At 37.7% G+C, this 25,177-nt stretch overlaps 1 protein-coding gene across 2 annotated transcripts in view; it reads left to right on the forward strand.

Annotated features, from left to right (window-relative positions):
- SMAP1 (small ArfGAP 1) overlaps positions 1–25,177 on the forward strand; it is a 91,388-nt gene that overhangs the window by 51,005 nt on the left and 15,206 nt on the right. For both annotated transcript variants that reach the window (XM_083832493.1, XM_083832494.1), the window contains one exon: positions 18,707–18,791. In XM_083832493.1, coding sequence (XP_083688619.1) covers positions 18,707–18,791 — 85 coding nt within the window. The remainder of the gene's footprint in view (positions 1–18,706; positions 18,792–25,177) is intronic.

A 25,177-nucleotide genomic window follows, 5' to 3' on the forward strand; every position in this document is an offset into this window, starting at 1 on the left:
GCTTCTAATAACACAGAAGACATGCATACAGTTTTAAATGGGAAGTTACAAGTGACTTGAAGGCCTCAGGAGCTATAACTATTGGCAGATGATATTGGCAGTCAGAGGAGATGGGTGCTACTTTGCCAGCACGCTCATTTCACAAATCCATATCCGGATTTTAAATAAAGCAGTTACAAAATTAAAGGGAAGTAATAATTCTGTATAAGGGTGGGCAGAGAAATGGAGCATGAGGAATAAAGCACTTGAATTTCTAACTTTAATGAGGAACAGGAAATAAAATCTCTCATTTTGTGTGAAATTGCGAACTTCCTTGAACACAATAAATAACCATCTAGTAAGTATAAAGGGGCATACTTTAGGAGTAAGGGACTACTGAAGGAATACTCTTCAGAAATCTGGCAGCTTATTCTAGGAGCAGTTGACCTAATGAGGCCTGGACTCTCTGGGGATATTCTTGTATCCTCTTTTCCTTTCATTCACTGCCAACTGATTCTGCTCAGAATAAGCAAGATGATGCTTTAAGGATAAAAGTAGAACTACTTGTCATGTTATTCTCTCAGTATTCAGTAACTCACATTTTTAGTGTCTCCCAGCAAGGTCTTCTGCCATTCTTCAATTTTCAGCTTAAAGTCTTTCATTAACGTCTTCTTTGAAGCCGGCAGGGACCGAATTCTGCCATCTCCAGCACTCCAACACCGCTCTTTCAGTGAATGCCCTTGTCTCGCAGAAACCCAGGGTACTTCTTTCCCCTCTCCTTGTGCCATTTCCACAGTTACAGACTTCAAGTTTTTTTTTGTCATGCTTTAAATAACCTTACCTTTACAGTTGCTTTGAGAAGAGATTGTAAGAAAACTGCGGGAACAAGCACAGTTCTTCTTGACAGGAAAACTGGGGACTGATCACGTGGAGCTGAGATGTCCAGCCAAAGCCCAGCTTGTTTGCGAGCAACAGAAATACCAATATAAATAGAAATATAAAATACATTGAATTGCAGGAATAAATAAATGGGGCTACTCATGTGTTTTGTAATGTTTCTTAAGGGCCAACAGCAAGAGTAATAGCACAAGAGAGACTGTCATGCACTGAAGGAAATTTTTAGATGTTTTGTAAATGCAATTATGACTAAGATTTTAAATTAGCTTAAAATCTGATGCTTTTAAGAGCCAGTTTGTGAAGGGAGGGAAGAAAGTCTGTAGTCTGCCACTAGTCCTATGTGTTTCACTGATGGTAACACATGAAAATTTTTAATTTCTTTGAGAAAAAACAGCTAAGCTTTCAGTAGTCATCTTTTAAACTTCATCGTCCTGCCCACCCTTTCATCAGCCGCTGAGTAGCTTTCCTTTCTTATTAATTAGTCCATTGCACAGTCAAAGTAGGTGAACTCTCCTAAATCAGCCACAATTTTTTGTTTTCCTTTTATGCCAAAGCTGATTGAACTAGTTCTTAGTTGGGGATCAAAACACTGAACTCCTTTTTATTTCTAGTATTTCTACTGAGAAGGACTTCTTCATCCTCAGGAAATAGAATGTGTTCATTTTAGTCATTTGGTTTATTTGAGAAGAATACCTAGCCTAAGTATTCTACTAGTGTGTGAGGGAGCTACCAAAGCCTCGTTAGTAGTTTTTGGAACTAAAACTTAAATTGTGCATTCCTGTTGTGTAGCACCTCCACTTGCAGCACAAAGGAGCACTTGAGGTAAGTTCCATGGTGCTGCTTCAAGCAGTGTGCACCCCATCCATCTTGTACCTGTATCCACTGAAAGGAGGGATGGGATACAATACAACCTGGTCATTAAAGCTGCACAGAGTGGAGTCAGGAGGTTGGTGTTTGAGGGTAATCAAATGGAATCTGATCTCTGCAGAACGGACAGGAAACTCTTGGCGCATTTGGCAGGACTTATAAGTGAGGCTATAAATGCTAATAAGTATTAAGGATATAATAATTCATTTAGTAAAGGTGCTTGTGTTGCACAACACCTGAATTAGAACAGAGAACTTGGATTGAGTTTTATGAATGAGACCTCCTGAATTTCAGTGACTAACACAATTCGATTTTTTTTTTCCAAAACATGCATTATATATCCATCTGCAGTACAAATTCAGACAAAAATAGGCATAACCAGGCATGATGTCTTGTAGTTTGAGAGCTTCCAAAGTAAGGAAGAGAAAACCCATGTGCCTAGAACATTCAGATTTTTGTAGGGTTCGACTTTTAATAGAGATTTAATTCTTAAATGAAGGAAATCTGATGTGCTTGAGTGCTAGCAATCTAGAATTTAGCCAGTAGTGATCTGTAAAACCATCCCTGGAAAACTTGACAACTATTTCTGGTATCCAAAATTACGAAGTTCAGCTAAGTCCATGGCACTGAGTGATTTGAAAGTGTTTGGATTCGGCACAGTATAGCTTTTTATGGTGTTTATTTTAAAGACTTTGCATCAGTTGAAGGCTTTCATGAAAACATTGTGATGGTTTCTCTGTAAAATACTGCATATTGAGGGTTGTAACCTGATTTTTTGAAAGTGGGCCCTGTGAAGACAGATTTTGTTCTGTTTGGACAGTAAAGTTACATCCTAACTATTTAAAGAACAAGGTGTTTTTTTTGTCTTCACCAACTACCTGTGCTTTTGCAAAGTAATAATGATATTCAGAGTTAAGAACTTTTTTATTCTCATGAACATACCAGGATGAATGTTTCTAAAGGACTGCAGCAGTTAACTTGATTAACTGAAGTACTGTTTGACACTAAGTTTAATTTCCTTTATTATGTTGCATTTTGAGTTTGAAATTGGCTCTTATGTGTAGCGTCGAGATAAGTGACAGGAATGGGTCAGTTAGAGGCTGTCTTTTAGTGGCAGTCAATCAAATTCTATTTTTCTTCCCCAAGCTGAGGACTAAATTGCCAGCTTAATCTCAGCAATAAGAGTAAGCTGCTGCCTCTGTCCAGGTAGGACCAACTTGCACCAGATGGCCAGTGTTATGGAGGTACTGACAACTTTATTTGCACTTTAAAAGTGCTAGCAAACCCCTCAAGTAGAAGTGGAGGCATATCATATTAGCAGCTTTTCTGCTTCGTATAGCAGAAACGGTGTCAAATATTCTTTCACTGAAGAGGAAGAACTTACTGTAGTTTTTTGTGTTGTCCCCTCACCCTCGAAAGACAGGTAAAACTCCCACAATAATCAATCCATCCAGGCAAGTGAGGCAAGAGGAGTGTTAGTCCCTGTTGGCTGGAAGAATGAAAACTTGCTAAAATTTTGGTCTCCGCTTAAAGACCAGTTTGATGGAGGTGATATACTTAGGTGTTTACTTTTAAGCTGTAGGAGTATCTTTCACTTGCTGGATATTGACCTGAATGATAAAATGTAAATGCAGAATTAAATCATTGATATTGTAAATGTTTTCTTGATTATGATATGGTTGATGAGCCCTGCTAAATCACTTGAATAGTTATTCATGTTCTCCTAGCCCTATAACCACAATTTTGCCTTCCTGAATGATTTCATTTTTAATGTTTTTTCTTTGTAATCTTACATAAAATGTTAACATATAAGCAATTGAGTGTTTATCAGAGGAACAGAGAAATAAACAGGTTTTGCACTATGACTGTATAGTCTCTTTTATATACTTAGTGCTGGTGCTCATAAAATTCAAACAAAGTAGATTTGATTTAAAGCTCAGGAGTCAGGAGTAAGTGGTAAGACATAGGACAACCTGTTTCCCTTCCTCCTGCTTCCACAAAGGGTGAAGAGTTTTCAGGCTTGTTCTGTTTTTTATGCTTGTTCTGCATTTTATGGACTTGTGCAGACTGGTTTTATATTTCTAATCATACCTTTCCAGTGTTTCGGAAGAGACCAGATTATTTTTGAGTTGTTTTGTTGCTTCTGTTGAGTGGTTTACAACATGATTCTTCTTCCCAAAGCTGTGCAATTCATTTTTTTTTGTGCAGGGAACAAAGGATTACTTGTGTTTAAGGATTGCTTTGAAAAATAGTCTTTATTTCACAGAAGTAATCTGTCATGGGTATTATTATTTATTAGAGCTGTAGACAAAGATATTAAGAAATAAATATTGTAGGTAGAAGCAATTGAAAGAAAGTCTTGTTTTGTCATATGGGGGGTGGGAGGGGAAGGACATTTGTTTGTTTTTTTTTAGTTCTGGAAAAAGAGTCAACCATAGGTATCACATTTTTTCTCTTCAGTGCAGCGTGCTTTCTCTGTATCTGCTTGATTCTCTCAACTCTGCTCTGTGGCATAACATTGTTTTCATGTTATTATTTCTAAATAAATGGAATCTTAAAACTATGAAAACAAGCTTGGGTTTTGGCCGCTTTGGTTAAATTTGCCTTTGTTTAATTTTCTACACTATTTTTAACCAAAAGGTATTCCTAAGTGTGCTTTGTTTTAGTTGATCCTCAGTTGTTTTTCCTGCATACGGAGTCAAAACCTAAACCAGACATGGTTTTGGGGTTGATAATACATATTAACAGGTGTCATTTTCAGGTTTCTCCTGCTTGCTTGTGATAAGCTTCATCTTTTTTCTGTGTAACCTTGAGACATTTAGGAAGGCAACTCACGCAGAATTGCTGGAATATGTTATACTGCAACTTTCACTTTTATGCATCAATTCTAAATTGGAATAAGTGCTGAGGTACATTAGTCTTACTTTTAGCCTGTTGACATGGTTTTACATATATAAATCTGCATATATATGTTTAGCTAAAAGAAAAGCGTGCCCTTAAATTAGCTTGAACTAAATTAGCCTTATTCAGAGATGGACACTCTCTTTAGATTAAAAGCATCTATAGGACCAAGTCTTATGCATTTTGAGGCATTTGAACCATAGGAGCATGCATGATTGAAAGTGCAAATATGCAATCTCATATAAAGCATATTATAAAAATTACAGTACTAGTTAAATTGTGTACAATCTATCACGTGCAAGAACAAAGAAGTATGATGCTTTTACAGAAGTGGTACTGACATGTGGAATTGAACATAAAGAAGGGTAAGGATTGGATGAGATGAAGTTGAGAACAGGAAAAAAAAATAAAGAATGATGTTCAAAATAATAATCTTACCTTGCTTTGTATAATAGGCTTCCTTTGTTTTTCTTACATAATTTAAGTATTGGATCATGAGCAAAGCAGCCAAGTGTCTTTGTGTTTGTTTTCATTTTACTGTGCTTAGGCTAGGAGAACGTGCTTAAAATCCTCAGGGGAGACACCTTACTCTAGTGTAAGGCATAGACAGGGCCTTTAGATAGGGCAACTGGGTAGCAGGAAGAGGTGTTAGATGTGTAAATCTTACTTAAGAGTAAAAATGGTAACCTATTTTTTATAAAAATAATTTTAGATGCCACTGGCAATGTTAAAACCTCCAATGTAAGCTTTAGCTATTAATATGATTTTTAAAAGAGTATGTTGTAAGAGGTTTCAACAAGAAGTTAAACACTGTAGTGAAATTTTCAGAGCCTTTCAGTTCAGGTTAACAGTCGACGTAGGTATGGATTGTGCAGCTTTTTATTAAAAGGAAAGACGGCTATTCAGATTGAATTTAGTATGTTTTGGTAGTCACTCATGGCACTAGAACAATTGCATAAAAATCTTTATGGTTCTGGCATTAATCCTGTTACCTAATTATGTCTTCACACTCTTTACTTAAAGGTATTTGAAGATATCACTCTAGCTGTGATAGAGATACAAGCAAGACAAGGTACAGGGCGGGATCTTTTAATGCAATTTGAAGGAAATGGACAAGCTTCTTCTAGAAAATTGTGCGAGTTGGAAGTGTGGTACAAAGTTAAGTTGCCAGTTATCTGGTTGTTCCGATAACTAGAGTCTCTTTAATGCTAAATTGCTAATATGTCAACACTGTTAACCGATCTACAATCAGTTGCCTCCTGTCTCTGTTGCCAAAAGGGTTGCAAGTGGATGGATTCTTCTTTGTCTTACCTGAAATTTTTCCTTTATAAACTTGGCACCTGCAGCTAGAAAATGGGGCAGTCCTGTGGTTGGTCCCCATGCTAGTTGTCAGGGTACCGTTGTGAAATAAATCTGTAGCACATCTTTGCTCAGCAAGCATGGTATCTCCCAGCTTGAGGGTATTGTAGATCACGTCACAGTAAGTTACTGCAGACTTGGCTGCTAGGCAAATAGTGCATTTTACACTGTGAGTAGCATGGGTAACTTCTGCTCAAGATAACCTATGGATTTTGTCTTACGTACTTAAATCCTCAGTTTACACAGTATGTACATATCAAATATCCTTTTTCTTCATTTAGAAACAGACTAAGTGGTGTAGAAGAAATTGATTTGGTTGAATCTGAGCATAAGTATTGAAATGGCTGCACAAATAAGCAAATTGGAGTCCTTGTAACATCGCTTTGAAGGGTCAGTTGTAAAAGTTCAGAATCCCTTGAAGCTATGAATCTAAAGTTTTAGTGATCCTGACATTTAGTAGGGATGCTTTAAAACATTCATTTTCAGAATACCCAGAAACTTCATATCGGTTCATATTATTTAAACTGGAGGAATAAAAGCAGAAAGAAGTTTGATCCATTTGCAGTACAGATGTAGACTGCAAGACTGGATTGCAGTTTAGTAGGTGTTAAAAAATTACGGTGATATGAAGGGCGAAGAGAAAGAAAATAGTTTATTCAAGTAGAGTGAAATCCATTTTGGTATTGTGATAGGTTAAAATGAACTAGCTTCTAAAATAATTGTTTCAAAGTGGTTAAATTTGAAATGAGAACAAAACGGGAAAAAAAAGTGACAGGAAAAACCAGTGCATTGTCATAGATGTGAAAAGTTAATGATGCTTATTTATTTATTAAACACTTCTTATGGGATGCAGAGAGAAAAGAATGGGGATCGGGCAGCGAGGATTGGGGTTGTGAGAAGTTAATTATACAATTAATGTGCAGTTAGGTGACAGGTTAATTATGCAATTAGGTGACAAGACCAAAAGCAGGGAAATGAAGGAATCAAGGTGGATAGGGGTGGATCAAACGTGAGGAAACCCAGGGAGAAAGGGATGTAAAGGGCCATGCACATTGATGCAGGTTGCTGGGCACTATGTGCGTCTGAGCCCTGCAGACAAGCAGGATCGAGGATCACTGCAGGCTACACTGCGTTTGTATCAACTTCTGTTTGCAACCATGAGATTCCCTCTTCTGTACCTGTGTGAACGCTAGCAAACCTTAGGTTGGGCTACCAGACAAGTAGGATAAGAGGTTAGTGTTGGACACGGGAAAGACAGCAGGTCAGAGGACCTCAGGGTCAGCAACTGGAGACACCAGCATCCAGAAGTCAACTGTTGAAAAGGCAGCACGTCTAAGACCAGTTACTGGAGACACTCAGCATGCTCACGCAGGCAAGTGTGTAAGAGCTAGCAAAACTCAAGCTGAGTTAGCCAGTGAGCAGGAAACCAGCATCTGGAAAGACCCAAGGCCTGAGCTGGGGACTGGCTGCAGGTATAGGGTCCTGATACCAGATGAACTTCAGTTCCATGCAAAAAGCATTTTTCAGCAGAAAAGCACTTCTGTTGTAGCCAGGGAAAAGAATGCAAACCATGTATTCACAAATAGGGATGGAAAGCAAGGTTCCTATTAGATCGTTTTTTCACTATGAGTTCAGTCAAGTGCCGTGCCCACAACAGCTTACTCTTGTCTAGAGGTCTGTAAACAAGGAATTACAAATATACAGATATGTTTGGGTGAACTGATGTTATATCATGTATGCCTAAAGGTTTTTAGAAGGAAAGTTATTAAAAAAAAAAAAAAGATTGGAAAAACAGTTGAATCGTTTCCAGGATACATTTACAAAACATAATACAGTGCCACATGGCTATGAACAAGCTGAGGAACTGGAGCTAATACAGCTGTATTACCGTAATATTGTCCAGGCTAATTATACAGGCTCTGTATAAACAGGGTTGAAATACTTTTAACAGAGTCCATGTAACCAGAATGTGGTTCTAAAGCTGAAGGCATATTTAAAACAGCTTATAGAAATGCAAGCCACGTGTATTGCATTTCACAGCTTGCAAACTGAGGTGCATTAAAACACACCCACTCTCATCTGATTTATAGATGTTGTAATGGGACAGTGGATCAGCCACAGCTTTACGATGGATCTGTCCAGATTTTCTGCTTTAAAATGACTTATCAAAGATTTAAAAACAGCTTTTATTGGATTAGAAGTAGAATGCTTTGGTTTTATCTAATCAATTTTCATGACCGGATTAAGACAAAACAGGAAAAGGCTTGATAAACAGCTTTTCCTAGTGCCTTATATGTCCTTGTAAGCAGGTCCTCAATTCTAGGTTCAAAAGCAGTCATTTCAAAGATCTTGAGCTGCAGCAAACTCTGCTCACATCCTTACCCCCAGAATCCCTATAAAACTGTTTCCTTACCTCCAGAATCCCTATAAAACTGCTACCTCTGCATGCAGGCTGTGGGCCTCTCCTTCTCAGCAGTGTTGCCATCCTCTTCAGGTTCCTACTCCTCGTGACTGTTACCTAGCGAACACGCAGTCTTTTGATGCTTTTCTTCAAGTGCCAAACTCTTGGGAGAAAGAACTTGTCCCCTTGTTTCAGACCCTATTGTGAACTTGTCAGCTTGAAAATGAATGTATACAATTAGTGTACCAAATGCGGTTTAGATCTTTTTAATAAGTAAATCTTGCACTTGCCCTTGAAATTCTTATATTCAATCTTAGACGTTTTGCCTGATGTCTCAGCAATAACTGTAAAAAATAGGCACCTTCATTTTAAGAAATCATGCTTCTACATTGCCTGCGTTACTTTGAACAAGGCTAAAAGGGCCTCTGAGAGTGTCTGATGCAGATACTAGAAAGGAGCTAAGTATGAGACATGAAAGGTTTTAAGTTTTCTTGGAACACATTGACTAAAGTAAATGAGACCTGAGCTAACGTTTTATGTTCTGTTAAAATGGTAGTACCAGGTGGTCAAGACATGATAACAAAAGAATAGTCTTAATCCACTTTCATAGATATTAACATCTTAGCCTTGACCCAGATAAAACTATATTAATGGAGCAAGATTAAGGTGCAGCTGTCTGATAGTTCAGCCAGGAAGTTTTTCATTCAGGTGACTGAAGATACGGCACATTGTACGTTATCTTCTGCTAGGACTGCCCTGGTTTAACTCCAGCGGGCAGCTCACCACCATGCAGTCACTCACTCACACCCCCCACAGTGGGATGGGGGAGAGAATTGGAAAGGTAAAAGTGAAAAAACTCATGGATTGAGATAAAGACAGTTTAAAGCAAAAGCTGTGTGTACAAGCAGAGCAAAACAAGGAATTCATTCACTATCTCCCATCAGCAGGCAGGGGTACAGCTGCTGCCAGGAGAGCAGGGCTCATCATGGGTAGTGGTTCCTTGGGAAGACAAACACCATCACTCTGAACGTTCCCCCCTCCTCCTTTGGCCATCCCTTTGGGCAGCCTGGGCCAGCTGCCCTGGCTGTGTCCCCTCCCAGCTCCTGGGCACCCCCAGCTCCTCGCTGGCAGGGCAGCACAAGGAGAGGAAAGGCCTTGGCTCTGTGCGAGCACTGCTCTGCAACAACTAAAACATCAGTGTGTTACCAAATTATTTTAATCAAAAATCCAAAACACAGCACCATACCAGCTACTAGGAAGAAAAATAACTCTATCCCAGCCAAAAGCAGGGCAAGTACTTGCCCTAAACTGTGAAAATTTAATGAAATCCAAATACTGAGGTTTTTAAAATGGAAATTTAGATCAAGGGCAACTTAAAAATGTTTTCCTTCAGACTGTATGGCCTTCAAGTGTACAGATTCCAATTTAAAAGTGTTTCAGTTTTGTTGGTTTGCTTGATATAAACACTCTAAATTAGATTACCTACATCAGCATGAGTAGTTCAGTGTCTGAGAGTGATTCATTACAATAATCGCAATAGACTCTTAAATAATAAAATCAGAACTTCCCCTTGGAGTAACTGTTAGTTTGAGGCAATTCTTCTTTAAAGAAGAGTTGCAGCCTTTTGTTCAGTTGACATGCAGTGTTTTTTCTCGATTAGAAATGCGTCAAGAATTTGCATGCTGAGACGTTGTAATCTGTACAACTTCAGAGTGATACCACTGTAGTGTCTCTTGTGCTTCAATGTAGTATACGTGCTTTCTGGCTCTTTTATTTATTTATTTATTTTCAATTTAGGCAAAATGGAAGGTCATTTGCTAAAGGTATCCTAAGTTTTTAATGTGTCAGTCTTGTTATTGAATTTCATCTTATTTAGTTACAAGTCTGAGAAAAATCCTGATAACTTATAGGAAGGTAAACAGAACAACACATTTCATTTTTAACTTGATTTAAATATAGTATTATGGAAGAATTTATCTTTTACTTATTTACTTGTACAAACGGTACAAAAGATGTAAAGTGTTCTTTACAAATTCTGGGACTTCTGTGAGTGATGCTTTAAATAGATACTGGCCAAACTAACTTGTATAGTGAGAGTATATAAGCTGTCAGAAAAATCCCACCTACTGCAAGCTTATAGTAAATGACTAACATTATTTTCTCATATCAGAATTCTCAAATGTTTATGCTGTCTTCAAAAGTTTTATTGCAAGCAGGTAATGAAGAAGGAAGGAATCCAATTACTTTATGCACAAGGCATGAAGTTCCTACCTAATAAAGAGCAAAGGAGGACTTTTGTTCAGTAAGCATAGAGGCATCTATAAGCTCTAGTGAGTAAACTGGAAATTGCTTTTAAGTAGGTTAGGAGTGATTTTCACTAAATTATTTGATGGATCTTCAGCTTTCATAAACCCTCATGTAGCTAAGGTAGAGTACAGGAATAAATGCCTGAGTGGGTCTGATGTATATGAAACAAACCAAATTCTAGATTCATGTGAATTTTTCATTGAAGCATGAAATTGAGGAAAATGTTCAGAGAGGGCTTTTGTGTGTATAATGTTTAAGTATGAAAATAGGAGCAGATAACTGGACTGGACAGCTGATGGATCAATCTTTGACAGTGATTGATTCCTTGCTTCAAAGAAGGAGAAGAGGGATTTACAGTAGTAACTTATGACTGCTCTTACTTTAAACTTTTTCTACTTCAGAGCTACTAGTCATGTGGCTTACGTCTTGCACCACGTATGCTACCCCTTCTAATACTTCTCAGCTAAAGTAAATGAGAATAAGGTAAATTTTAATCCTAAATGCTGTTGTCGGAACTAAATGATTTGCATGAATATCTTGTGGTAGTGAATTCAGCAAAAGTTCCATTTGTTTTTTAAAGTATTTTTTCAGTTTTACGTTTCTGTTGGGTGTCACTTCCCTTCTAGAACTGTTGAACCCTTAAAAATTGTACATATGAAGTAATTGTCATGAAGTTACAGAAGCAGAAAATGGACACTCGAATTACCCAGCATTATTCTTTTATCCCAAAGCCAGTCATTTACGATGAAAAATAACCACAATATGTTCTCTGTGTGCTGGCACTTTTGAACCTACCCTTCCCAGACAAGTTTGCTTCACCATTGTGAGTTTTATGCAGAATGTCCTCAGCTTCCTCTGTCAGAGGAGAGTAATCTGGTGAACAGGAATGTGCAGATAAGTAGCTCATAAATGCAGAGTTCAGACTGACCTATAGGCTCTGCAGTGTGTAGTCATGTCTGAAAATGTTCTGAAAGGACTGCAGTGTATGAGTAGTGTGTCCTTAAATCATTTCACAAACTTGGATTGATTTCCTATTTTGTTACGATAATGATTAAAAAGAGAGAATGGGGGTAACTGAAGAGCAGTGGAGTTGTTATGAGATCTGAATATTCTTAGTTTTCTTATTCAGGGTTTAACTCACATAGGAAGACCTGACGTCATCTGTTCTGTCCACCAAGCAAGCTGGGATAAAGCTTTCCGTTTCCCATTCCCCTACCCATCTTGTACACCTCGTAGTCAAACATCCACGTGGGCACTATCCTGCGAGTCAGGGAAGGACAAGCTGTTTTTTTTTCTTTTTCAGAAAGGGAATATAGGTTCCAGCAATAAACCTTGTAGTGTCCTCCTACCTGTGTGAATTTAATAGATGTGTGACTGTTGGTCAGGGTCAGGTACTGACCTTTCTTCTTGTCTTGCCCATGAGGATAACCATATCCTTGTAGACAACATCGTACGTGCTGAACTGTAATCTTTGTGCAGAGGAAAGAGGAAGATTGACTTGGCAATGCTTTCGTTATTTCTCTTTCCTCTGATGAGACAGAATGAATTATTCATTTAATGGTTATCTTCAAAAATAGCTGGCTGAACAAAATCTGATGAAGTGCCTGACTGAGACAGCAGACTCTACAGTATACAACTTAGGCTTCAGGTGTTACTCATGGGGTTCTTCACAACCCCATCTCCTGTAGAGCTGCTGTCTCAGTCTCTGGGAGAAAACACGGTTGTTGTTCAATGGAGTGGGAGTTCACCTTTGGATGAGGCTAGTGCAAAACTGTGTTAAACTCAAACTTAAGGCTTTGAGGCTTGTGTATGCTAGGCTTCAGTGGGAAAACAGATTGGGAGCTCACTGTGATTTGTACTTCCTTGAGGCTGTGCAGGTGGTGCTTAGCAATATTCAAAAACACTGCTGTGTTACCTATACTGTTCTAGGCAGAAATTCAAAGCACAGCACCGCACTAGCCCCTCTGAAGAAAGTTAACTCCATCCCAGGCAGACCCATACAGGCAATTCGTTTGCAAAATATATGGTATAAATCAGATTTCAGTTCTCTTGTCCTTGTCAAAGAACTGTTCTTATTTACTGGAAGATTTGCCTTAGAGGAACATATAAGAGAGAAACAAATCTATACAATCAATCCTAGACCTTGATGTGTTATAGAGTAATTAACATTGTCACTTGCTGATTTATTTGGTTTAAACTAAATCAAGAAAAGTGTTTCACATAAATTAGATTGAACTAGAATGGTGTTATTAGTGTTATATTGAGAGCAATGCATTGTGAGAGTTCAATAAAATGTAATATTGGTTTATACAAAAGCTTTCCTTTTGGATCGAGGCCTAGTAGGGACAAATAAAATGATTTATTTTTTGCTGGTCTAAACTAGTATTCTTACAAAACCTGTTTTTCAAATTAAACCTTTATTACTGCACAGAATGAGAAAAGAAAGAATAGCAGAGGAGAAAACAGCAGTGCATCATTAAATGTAGGTTGCTGAATTATGAGTTATTCTTTCACAATGGAATGGAAAACTTTCTCATCCTGTGAAAATAGTGCAGTTTTCTAGAATGATGTTCTTTTGATCTTGGAAGGATGTTGTCAGAATTTGAGCAAAATAAAACTCAAAACTTTGATTTCAGTACAAATATTTTAAAACAAAAAAAATCTTAGCCATGAAATGTTAGAAAATGAGAAAGATGGATAAGTGATTTTGATTATATAATACCTAGTATTGCTATGGATTAGAAGCAGACTAGTGTGAATCTTAGGAAAAATTACATTACATAAAATTATTCAGGCAGGCTTAAGCACTTGCTTAAAAATTGTAATAAATTACAGATGGCCTGATTTTATCCACAGTTGACTGCTTTTTACAGCAATTAGGACAAGAATTCTGTTTGTGATAGCATCTTAGCACATAATATTAAAGTTGACCAAGTTGCAAAGTGGAGGCATATGCAGATTGCCAGCATCTAATGTTCTGTCTGCTAATTTCAAGCCAATTAACTTCTCGTGAAGGTGTGAGGAAGTTAAGATCTATATAGTCATTTCTGCATTTCCATTTTACACGAACAGGAAAGAGATGTTTCTTATTATCTGTAGAAGATATTTTCTCAACTGCTCATTTTGTTTGTTGGAAGTAAAGTTATGGAAAGTTCCCAACTAATTTTAAATACTTGCTCTTTAAATACTAAAATATTATTTATTTTGTTACCTAAGAACTACTTGTGAATAAAGTTTTAGTGCTACGTTGTCATGGTATGTTTTTATTGTATTGTAGATGGAGATTAATTTGGGAATAAAATTGGGAGTCACTCATCACTGGATAGTAAATAGAGAACAGAATGAGAGCAAAAACTTGAAGAACTTGTTTCCATGATAGCAACTTGATCAGTTTTAAGCACACAGCTATGTTTGCCTTACTAAAAGGCAGCCACTACAGGTACTGTGATTATCTAAGGTTCTGACAATTAGTTTACCTCCTAAATATTAAACCAAAATTCAGGTATTCTGTGAAGGAGTAGCATTTGCATCAGTCTCAATGTATCACGCGTTCTTTTCAGAGAATAATAAAGGGAAATTCTGATCAGACAATAGAAGAAAGAGCTATTCTTGACCTCAGTCCATTCTTACTCAACTCCTGTTAAGTACTCACCTTTCCATATCACCCCATACATACTGGCATGCCTCTTGGGATCCTCATAGCAACTGTAACCTCTGCTGCAGTTCAACTTGATTGTTTTTCCCAGTTTTATTAAGTATGGAAAATGAATATCACATAATATTTATGCAGTAGATACTTCCATTTCATTGCTGAAGCAATCTTCAGAGGTGTTACTAAAAATGATCTCAGAGAGAGCTTCAAGATTAGGCTATAGTAGATGAGACAAAATCCAATACAAAGGAACGATTACTTATAAATGAGAGAACTCATTGGTATAAAACCAATCCTAAAACAGTGGTTTCTGTGCATTCAGCATCACACCAGCTAAGATGGATGAGCACTTTAGAAATCAGTGTTTTATGCCAAGAATTACTTGCCTATACTCTTCCACAGAAGACTGCTTTAGCCCCTTCCATTGAGAACTTAAAACAATGTTAGGGTGCCTGAAAGCATGGAAGGCTTTCAGCCTTAGCAAAACTGTCTGGCAAGAGCAAATAAAATAGCTGATGATTTCTACGTGATCTTTCTCTTGAGACAATCATAGGGTGGTCAAGGTTGGAAGGGATCTCTGAAGATCATCTTTTGAACAGCAGGTTGAACAAAGAGTTCACCAGACAGCTTCCAGCAGCTCCAGGCTGGGAGACTCCGCAACCTGTGCCAGTGTTCTGTCACCAGCACAGCACAGAAGTGCTTCCTGATATTCACACAGACCCTCTTATGTTCCAGCTTGTGCCCGTTGCCTCTTGTCCAGGCGCTGGGCACCACTGAAAAAAGCCTGGCTTCATCCTCTGTGCAGCCTCCCTTCAGTCCCCTGGCTGAACAATCCCATCTTTCTCAGCCTTTCCCCGTAGAAGTGCCTTAAATCAACGTACTGGCCCGTCACTGGACTCTCCCTAGTCTGTCCATGTTTCTTTTGTACTGAGGAGCCCAGCACTGCAAGTGTGGCCTCACCAGTGCTGAGTAGAGCGGAAGGATCACCTCCCCGGACCTATTGGCAGTACTTTGCCTAGTGAAGTCCAGAATACCGTTAGCCTTCTTAGCAGCAAGGGCACATTGCTGCCAAGGGCCCTTTCTGCCAAACTGCTTTCCTGCTGGTTGGCCCTCAGCTTGTCGGTGCCTGGGGTTGTTGCTTCCGAGGTGCAGGACTTTGCGCTTCTGCTTGTTGAACTTCACGAGGTTCCTGTCAGCCCATTTCTCCAGCCTGCCCAGGTCCCTCGGGATGGCAGCATGACCCTCTGGTGTACCAGACCCTCCCAGTTTTGTGTCATCTCCAAACGTGCTGAGGAGCACACTCTGCCCTGTCATCCAGATCCTTAACGAAGATGTGGAACGTGACTGGACGTAGTATTGGCCCCTGGGGACACCACTAGTTACTGACCTACAAGTAGACTTCATGCCACTGATCACCACCTGCTGGACCTAGCCACTCAGCCAGTTTTCAGGCCACATCACTGTCTGCTCATCCAGCCCGTGCTTCATTAGCTTCTCCACAAGGACCTTACAGGAGATGGCATCAAAGGCCTTACTGAAGTCTGGGCAGACAGCATGCTGCGCTCTCCCCTTTCTACCATGCTAGTTGTTCCATCACAGAAGCTTATCAGATGCGTCTAGCATGACTTCCCCTTGGTGAATCCGTGCTGCTCCTTTTTAACCACATTTGTCCTTCATGTGCCTAGAAATGGTTTCCAGGACCAGCAGGTCTGTCACCTTCCCACGGGTCGAGGTGAGGCTGACTGGCCTGTAGTTCCCTGGTCATCCTCCTTGCCTTTCTTAAAGACAGCAGTGATAGAAGAATGTACTTAAGTAAAATTTTAAAAGATAATGGGGGGGGGGGATGGGGGGATGGGAGGAGGATTACTGTATCTCAGCTAGATATTATCTGCGCAATTGCAGAAAATCATGATACCCATACTGGGTCTCAATAATGATTTGTTTCCCTGCTTCTCTACTGAAGAGGTTTGCTTTATGGATGAAAATTGCAAGACTTGCCAATCTGAGGAGCTGTATAAAGAGCTGAAGTATGCAATACCTGCTGAACAAGCGATAACTTCAATGGATTGTTGTTGCCCTCTTCAAAACAGGGGCTAGGTTTTTCTTAGGGCAGAAAATTCCAAGTCATGTTGGATACCAAGCTGATAGCACGGGGGGTGCAAAATAATTGACTTCCAAGAAGCTTGTTCTGGCGTTGGGTTTTTCTCAATGACACTTGCAAATAATCTGCTTTCAGTTATCTCAGAATAATTTAAAGCTTACAACATTACTTGGTTTCAATAGATGCTTGAAAATGAGAACAACCTTAAAGTAAAGTGTAGTGCCCATTTGTGACAACTGTGAAAAATGGAAATTTAAGGCCTGTGTATGGAAGACCTTTGATGCTCTGCTGTTTGCAAGGACAGTGTTTCAGGAGTATAGACTAGTACCATAAAGATTTAGTTTTTCAATTAGAAGTTGCTTATATATGATATGAAGTAAACATATCCAGAAATTGCTGAAACTGTGTACTTCACTTATAAAGCCACACATACTGCTATGCCAGCCTGAAATATGTTTAAAATGGTAGCCCCAGTAATTGTGAAGACTCCGCTTGAAAGTAAATACACAAATACTGCCTACCTGTCCCTTTATACATGACTCCATTATAGCAGATTTTTATGCTATTTTTTATTTATTTGATGCTGCTTTGTCTCCTATTTTTATGCAGCCTTTTTCCAAAAGATACTACAAAGAGTAATTAATCTATTAGTGGTGTCAATAATTAACAATAATTGCTGTGATATTCTAGCAGACTGGTAATAGTAATAGACTGAGATGAATCTTAGTGCAGCAGAAGTCCCAAGCAGCCTTTTGTCAAGGTATATGACACTGCTACAAAATTAAAGCAGGTCACTAAATGAAACACTAAGTTAAAGCAATTTCACTGCCTTGTTATGCAGTTCTTTAGCCCATTGCATGCTTCTGTGCACACTGCATGCAGGGATTTTTTTGCTAGAGCAAATCAATATTTCTCTGAAAGATGAGCAGGGATGGGTTTGGGTGTGCAGGTTCCTGTTTCCTGTCACTGCAGATATTTCCTAGAGGTTTTCAATGGATACTTGCTTGTTTCAGAGGGGTGTCAGTAGTATGTTGGGTTTTGGGTAGTCTTGAGTTCCCTCACTGCTCTTCACAGACACCAGCCTCATTTACTCTTTATTCCTAATTTGCAGGAGAGGAAAGGATTATGTATACAAAGATAACTCCATACCCATGCAGTGAAATATGTTACAGAACTGTAAAATTCTCCTAATACTAAATACTAAGATTTAAGGACTTCAGCACCTCAGCAGACTCAGTAGCTCTGTCAAAGGCAGCTATCGGGATGATAATGGTGTGAGCGAAGCACATTTTCTTGATCTCAGCCCAGTGCCCAGCCTGACAGTGCTCTTCTGCTATCCTTCAGGAATCGGCTCTAGTTAAAAGCCGTGCAAAAGATTGACCAGTTTGCTTCAGCTGTGCTTTTTTTGTGATTAAGTATGGAGTAAAGGCACATTAGATACATAGAAGAGGATACATTTGCTATGTCACTACTGTGAACCAGTTTGTATTCATTTTAAAAAGTGATGTTTAGATGGATTAGGATGATCAATCTGGTACTGGTATGTGAAGAACTATAAATAGATCTATAAAGTCATTTTCATAGTCAAAGTTCATGTCAATACCATCTTACGTTCTGAAGTCTCTTGGCAAGAAAAGATGAGAAGTTTCCTTCTCCAAAGAAGACAAATAGTGTCACTTGCCTTCAGGTTTACAAAGAAGGACTGTGAAAACACATCTGTGTGGAAGCACATCTGTGCTTAGCATCTATAAAGCATCTACAAAGTCAGCACATTCTGCAGATACTGTTTTCAAGAAGGGTAAATAGTGTCTGTCATTAGTCTGCTTCTGAATTTTTACTACAAGCTTTTGAAAAATTGAACTTTTTTTCTCTTTAATGATGCAGAACGGCATAGTTTGGATGCTGAAGTTAGTCAATACATGAGTATAGACAGCTTTCTGGCTGGTGCATGATAAGCGGTGGCTCAGTTTAAGATTTCAATTTATTTTTAATTTATCCTGGAAGTTTTATTTAAAAATTGATTACATATCAGTGAAGGAATAAGGATAATGTTTTAGAGTAATACGCCTTGCCCTTTATGACCAAAACTGTAATTTATATCCTTATAAATCAAATTCATTACAATAAACAAATACAGAAAAGAGTTTTTATTTCTGATACTGGAACAGCATCTTTCACAGGAATTTTTAAGCACTTTACACTTTTCAGAAAATTTACTTGTGATTTTTTTTTCTTTCTAAAGCCACAGAAGAAGGAGGATCAGCAATTAGAAACTAAAGCAAGTCCAAAAAAGTCATCAGAACCCACTATTGACCTTTTAGGACTTGGTAAGCAATAAATAATTACCTGTTTTTCTGTCGAACACAGATACATCATTTTATATTTTAATAAATATTCTCTCTGCTTACTGATACTGTTAGCTGAATTTGAAAACCGTAAGATTGAGTCTCTGAATTTGAAACTATAAAGGAAAATGCCATGGGGACGTGTGTGTATCAATACTTGTGTTTTGCTAAGGAGAGTAATGAGCTCCTGTGGGAAGGGGAAGTTATCAAAGTGATCTTCAAAGGGCTTGCGGATGGTGGAATTTCAGAGTTTATGGTACAAGCATACTTTTTAATTGAAATGCTGAGGTAATCTGAATTGTATTTCTCTAAAATGCCTTATATCATAAAATCCCTATCTTAATTAAAAGCACAATAAAGTGTCTCACTGCAACTGACCAGTATCTTGTAAAATTTAATACACTGGGCACTGCTTTGTCATATACTGACTGTGACAGTCATTCAGTTTTATGTGATACATCTTTTGTTTTCTTGACTGGCAGGTAGCCATCAATTTGTCTTGTAAATAAACTGTTTCGGACATTAATAATTTAATTTGCAACATCTTCATATGCTACCGTAATTTTTATGTGTTTCCTCTGCTTGTTGAAGACCATATTTCTATAATATATGTGTTTACCCATTGGATAGAAACAAAACCTAGAAAAACAAAATATTACAATAATTACTTTAAATCCCTTTTATTGTTTGAATTATTTGTTTATGAATTTGAATATTGTTTATGAATTGGGAGTGGATATTAGTATATTCAATTTAAACTATTCTAGATTTCTACATAGTTTTTACAGGGTATTGCATGAGGCAGATAAGCTTTTAAAATGTAATTATTTTTCTAGTCTGTAGTACAACCTGGAATTTGTTGGAAAATGTTTTGTTGCCTTTCTTAAAAAAAAAACAAAACACTTTTGGGTTTAAGGTAATAATGTTACAACAAAGCAAAAAGTGTCTTCCCTATTTTAGAATTTACACTGGCATTCAGAACGCAATTTATTTTCCCTCTGTGTGCAGAGTAGCTCTGAAATACTGTTTTTGTACTGGTTATGCATGTGTGTTGTGGTCCGTATCTCATCCCAAGTAATCTGCTACTGTAGGCAAGCAAATCTTAATTAACACAGTAGAAGTTAGATTATGGATATAGAATGAACTTGTTAAAAACAAAAGTAATTCAGACGTCACGGAAAACTGGTCCCCCTTTCTTTTCCTTTACCAGACCGACTACCTAATTAAGAATTAAAATTTAATCAATATGTGGTTCTGAGGCTGTTAGACTTCTGTGTCCTTTTAGTTATTGTTTGAAAAGAATCTTGGTAATGCCGCTTTATGATGCGGTAATGAACTCAGATCACATCGAGAAAGAGAATTATAATTGTGTTCAGCAGCTGTGGTTCTTCATTGTAAGGAAGCATAGCGACATACACAAAGGGCAAAGTTTATAATTTGTATTGTAGCATAAAATGATTTTAGAGAAGGGGGTGTTAAAGACTTCTTCAGTAACAAATTGAAAGGCAGTGTAATAAGCTAGTATCACTTAGAGTCTGCTGAGCTACAAATGAGATGGATTAATGAGAGCAGACCTGCATATTTCATTTGGAGATTTGTCTTCTAATTAATTCCTCCAGTGGACTACTTGTTATTAATTTGTTGGTTCAGATAGTATTAAAAGAGAGATCACTTCAAAACAATATATATGCCATATCAAACAATAATAGAGTGGACACGACTGTATAGCTCGTTTTTCTTACTGAGTGGACACATTTCTAATAACAGTGATTCATTCCCTCAGGATTTTATTTCTGCAAATGGAGAACGATAGTAGTTTTCACTAGACGGATCAGAATCACTTGTAATAGCAGGTTAAGTAATTTTAATGGATCATGATTCATGCTAGAAGAATTCTGTCTTTCAAAACAACCTGGCCTCTTGTGGAGTATTTTCTTGAGTAAAGAGTAGCTTTGGGTATTAAGTTAACCTCTGGGTGATTGCTTTTTTTTTTTTTGTCTCCAGTACTTTTTTTTAATAGTGACCTCATCAGAAGGTAAACCTAGTCCTGTGTAATAGGACTTACCCTGAGAAAATGAGAGGCAGTTATAGCTAGACAATATAATTTTCTGGAAATATTTTTTTATTATTATTTTTCTTTACAAAATGCAAAATTGTCAAGGTAATATGCCTGGGCAAATTGCATCTTTAAAACTTGTAATAGCAGCAGAAGTGTAATGCAGAAAAATAGTACAGTCACCAAGGATTTCTTCTGAGCTTTTAAAATAGATTCGTATGGTTTCCTTGAGTTCGTCCTGTTCAGGAGGCTATTACTGAGATAGTGTTTGGAAATTCAATTTTTGATGATCCAGCTACATAAACATTTGTGCCTTTTGGCCTTTTGTTTCAATGTAGATTTTAATTCAGTAATCCGCAGGCACAGAAAGGTGGGAAACAAACGTGTACAAGCTAAATGTTCGTACATTCTTCACAAGCAATAGTGATAGTTAATGTTCTTGCTGTGCTACCTCAAATTCTTTCCCTTACTTCCCAAGCTATGAGAAATCACAGCCTATTTCTGCAGGCTAAAACTGCTGCTCCTTTTTGTTATTGATCTCTACAATTAGTTGGATCTTGCCCACACTGAACACGAGTGCCCTATTGAGAATGTGAGCACTTGGAAGTTAATGCCAAAATCGGTAGCATGGGATTTTATAACATTAATTTTTAATAGGGGAATTATAGGAAACATTTTTTCAGTCTGAAAGTCACAGCATGTAAACCAGAGTTGTTCAGCAGTTAAGTCACTGTCACTGCTCTCTCCATCTCAGTGGTGCTAATCTTGCATTCTGTGCTGCTTGGTGCCTTGGGGTTTTCTCTTACAAGAATTCTCTCCGCTTATGTCAGATCAATAGAAATAAAGACAATTTGAAGAAATATTTGTAAAAAAATATAGCTATGTAGGATAGTGAGAATGTTTGAGAATCTTTTTTTTTTTCCTGAATATTATTACGCAGGTAATCTGGGGCCATTCTGTTTGTCACTGTATGCCACTTGAATTATTTCAGCATTACATGAATACAGAAAAAAGTGAGAAGTTAATATTTTTAAACTATTTTACCTTACAGAATAATGAGAAAAAAGGAAAGTGCATTTTATGTATTCTGCACCATTTACTGTGTTTAGACATGCCTTTTATAAACCAGTTAATTGCACATCCTTGATTAATCAGTGTAGTAAGCTGTTACAAATAATCAGGAGAAATTGAGTTTTATTATGTTGGCTTTTTTTTTTTTAATCTTCATGCTTATTTAAGATACTCCTAGATATACCATAGTTAATGTACTGCTGGAAAGAAGATCTAATACAATAAACCAGAATACAGTATCATTAATAGAATGGAAGGAAGGCATCATTATGGAAGGAAGCTATCATTAATTGAATGAGATGTGTGGGGCATTCATCTGACGTGGCTGGAGGTAAAGTAGGATATGCCAAAAGCTGCATATCTGTCTGCTTGTACGGGGGAATCAGTTTCAGAAACATAATGCAAAGTTTAAGAATAAATCTTCTTACGGTGCCTTTGAATCTCTTCTGTTGGTCACTTCCACTGTTGGCAAAGAAAATTATACCACATATTAATGCTGTGTATTAAAGCTTTCATAACAAAAGGCAGCATGACTTGGAAATTGTAGTGTCAGAAACAAGTAAAATGTATACAGAAAAGCACTATAATGGTAAACCCTTCACTTACTGAATATATCCTGGTAAATGGCTTTTGTTTCTACTAGCAAATTTAAACAAGACTTCCTAATCTGAAAGCAGAAGCAGCATCTGCTGTTGTACAGCATGGCAGACAGCAGTCAGATACTATCTGTCATATTGTCATAAATGTAGAAAGAGCAAGTTTGGGACCACAGATAGGAACAGCAATGAAAACCAGCATCTACTGTCGTAGGGTTGAGCCACGTCTTGTGCTTCATCCGCAGCTACTGATGAGGACGAAGTGATGGGTGTACTGTTGATTAAAAGTGCTTTCCAAGTAACTCTGTGATGTCTCCATAAGACTTCTGGTGGTTAAAGCTATAAATTTCTAAGAATATTCGGGCAGGCCTATATAACTTAATCTGTTTTTTTGACTGCTTCCCAGAAAAGACTCCAGGCCTGTTTCCTTCCATCTCTTCTACTCATCAGTTTTTAACGGTAGGCAGCAAAAGTTGAGTAAGAAGTAATATTCTTAGAATAATTTAGAACTCAGAACTCCACCACACCATCTTTTGTATACTATAGAAGTATTTTAAAGTGAGGAGAGAAAGGAGAAAGTGCTTTCTAATCGATGGCCTGCTGCACTGAGGTTGAGAATATCCAACATGTGAACTGCTACACTGAAACACAAGTTTGTGTATGCCTGCATGCATATATTTAAATGAAGACAGTAATATTGCTACAAATGATATACAGGATTGAAAACACTTAGGTTTTGTTTTTTTTTTTAATCCTGAAATTTATCACATTCTGGAATCTTCTAGTTTCATTGTGGAAAAATGTTTTAGGAATCACTTTTTAATAGATATAAATATTCTAACCATTATGTTTTTGAGAAATTAGTAATACAGGATCTCATATTATTCCAGAGTTGAACTATGTTGTAAACAGTAATTCAAAATGGCTGGCTTCTGCACTGATAGAGACAAGGAAATACTCATTTTTAGTCTAAAATTCAGTAAGAGATTGAAAGTAGGTACATTATCAAATAACATTCTTTGAGAATATGTATAGCTGTTAAAACAGCTTTGGACTGATCTGATGAAAACCTGGGTTTTCATACTACTAATTTATAAGCAGGTTATTAAATACTGGAAAGAAAACGTGCTCTTGCAAATGTGTTCTCCCAATGAATGCTCTAACGTATGAAATGTTTGTTTTACTAAATGATTATGTTTAAATTTAAAATCTAAAGTCTTATGTTAAACATTTTTACATTCAGGGAGACTGAACCACTTTGGAATATAAGATTTTCTCTTTAATACATGTGCCTCACTGAGAAAATGAGAACGTTAAATTATTAATTCTAGAAAAATCCTTTTGTGTGAAAATTATGCACTGTTCATTCCTAAATTTATCTGAAACAGCTTTTTGGGAGATGTTTTTGGAACTGCCTGTCCAGAATGACCTCAAATGAACAGAATACTTTACACTGCCAGAAGCTTGGTACTTGTGTGCAAATACATTTATTTGCACGTATCTTAAAGCACGGTTGTGGATGAACGGTGGATCAGATTATGTGTATGGTGTCTGCTGGCTTCCAGTCATCAGAACAGAAATAAGGAAAGGAGGAGACCTTCATAGCTAAGATGTAAGCAGGTTTGCCATAACTACACATGACTTTGTGTAACTTTGTTTTTCAGAATTGTTGAAATGGTGATCCTCCCAGCAAAGTCAAATCATGACACAGGAACTAAATTGGCTGGTGTGGCAACTGCAGTCCTGTTGTCATCGTTCAAGTCACGAACTTATTTAGTATAGAAGATCTAATATGGCCAAGCCATTCCCATGGCCATTTTGTCTGTGTGGAGTTCTCGGGTCTTCCTTAGTCCTTGCAGACAGCATAATTACCCTTACAGACTTTGGGGAACTTAGGACAATAAACACACGTGCCGAGGTTCAGTTTCTTGAGAGTGTTGCTCACTTGCATCCTTCTTGTATCCCTGCCTTGTAGGTATTTTGGTCTTTCTACTGGGTCTGCGTGCCTTTGCTGGCATGCACAATTTGGTCTGAATTTCCTATTGATAGGAAGTGGATTTGAGAATTAGCAAATACCAAGCTATTAATGTTCCTGCTTGATACTGAATCAAGCGTAAAATCATGTTGTGTATCTGAAGTAGTCACAAAAGCAAGCATACAGCTTTCAAAGAATTGCAACCCAGCACCCTTCCACGTGGTTGTTTCCTAATTCCCTGTGCAAAAAAGGTGCAGTAAGTGCTTTAAAGTATGCTGGGAGTTTTACATATACCAAAGCTGTTCTGTTGCAGTTTCTGTAGCAGCTATAGCCATGCCACATTTCCTGTACTTACAAAGGTACAAAGGTTAGCATCTCTAAAGTAAGACAAAATACAGATGTGGAAGGATGGTGGTAACTTTGGACACATTTCACATTGACGGATTTTGACATTTGTGACTTCAATGTCAGCTTTTCAAATACTTAGCAGTAACAGTCTGTGCTTTTAAAATAAATATTTACAAGCAGCGTGGCCAAAGGGGTGGGGGTGTCATGGCTGGACGGTGGTCCATCGGAGTTTGAAGGCAGGCATCATTGAAACGTGAAGACATCTTTTGTGGATATCTTGGACTGACTGTTTCCGATGCATTGACTTCTAATACAAGTTAAC

This window comes from Anser anser (assembly GCF_964211835.1).
Source record: "Anser anser genome assembly, chromosome: 3".
Lineage (NCBI taxonomy): Eukaryota > Metazoa > Chordata > Aves > Anseriformes > Anatidae > Anser > Anser anser.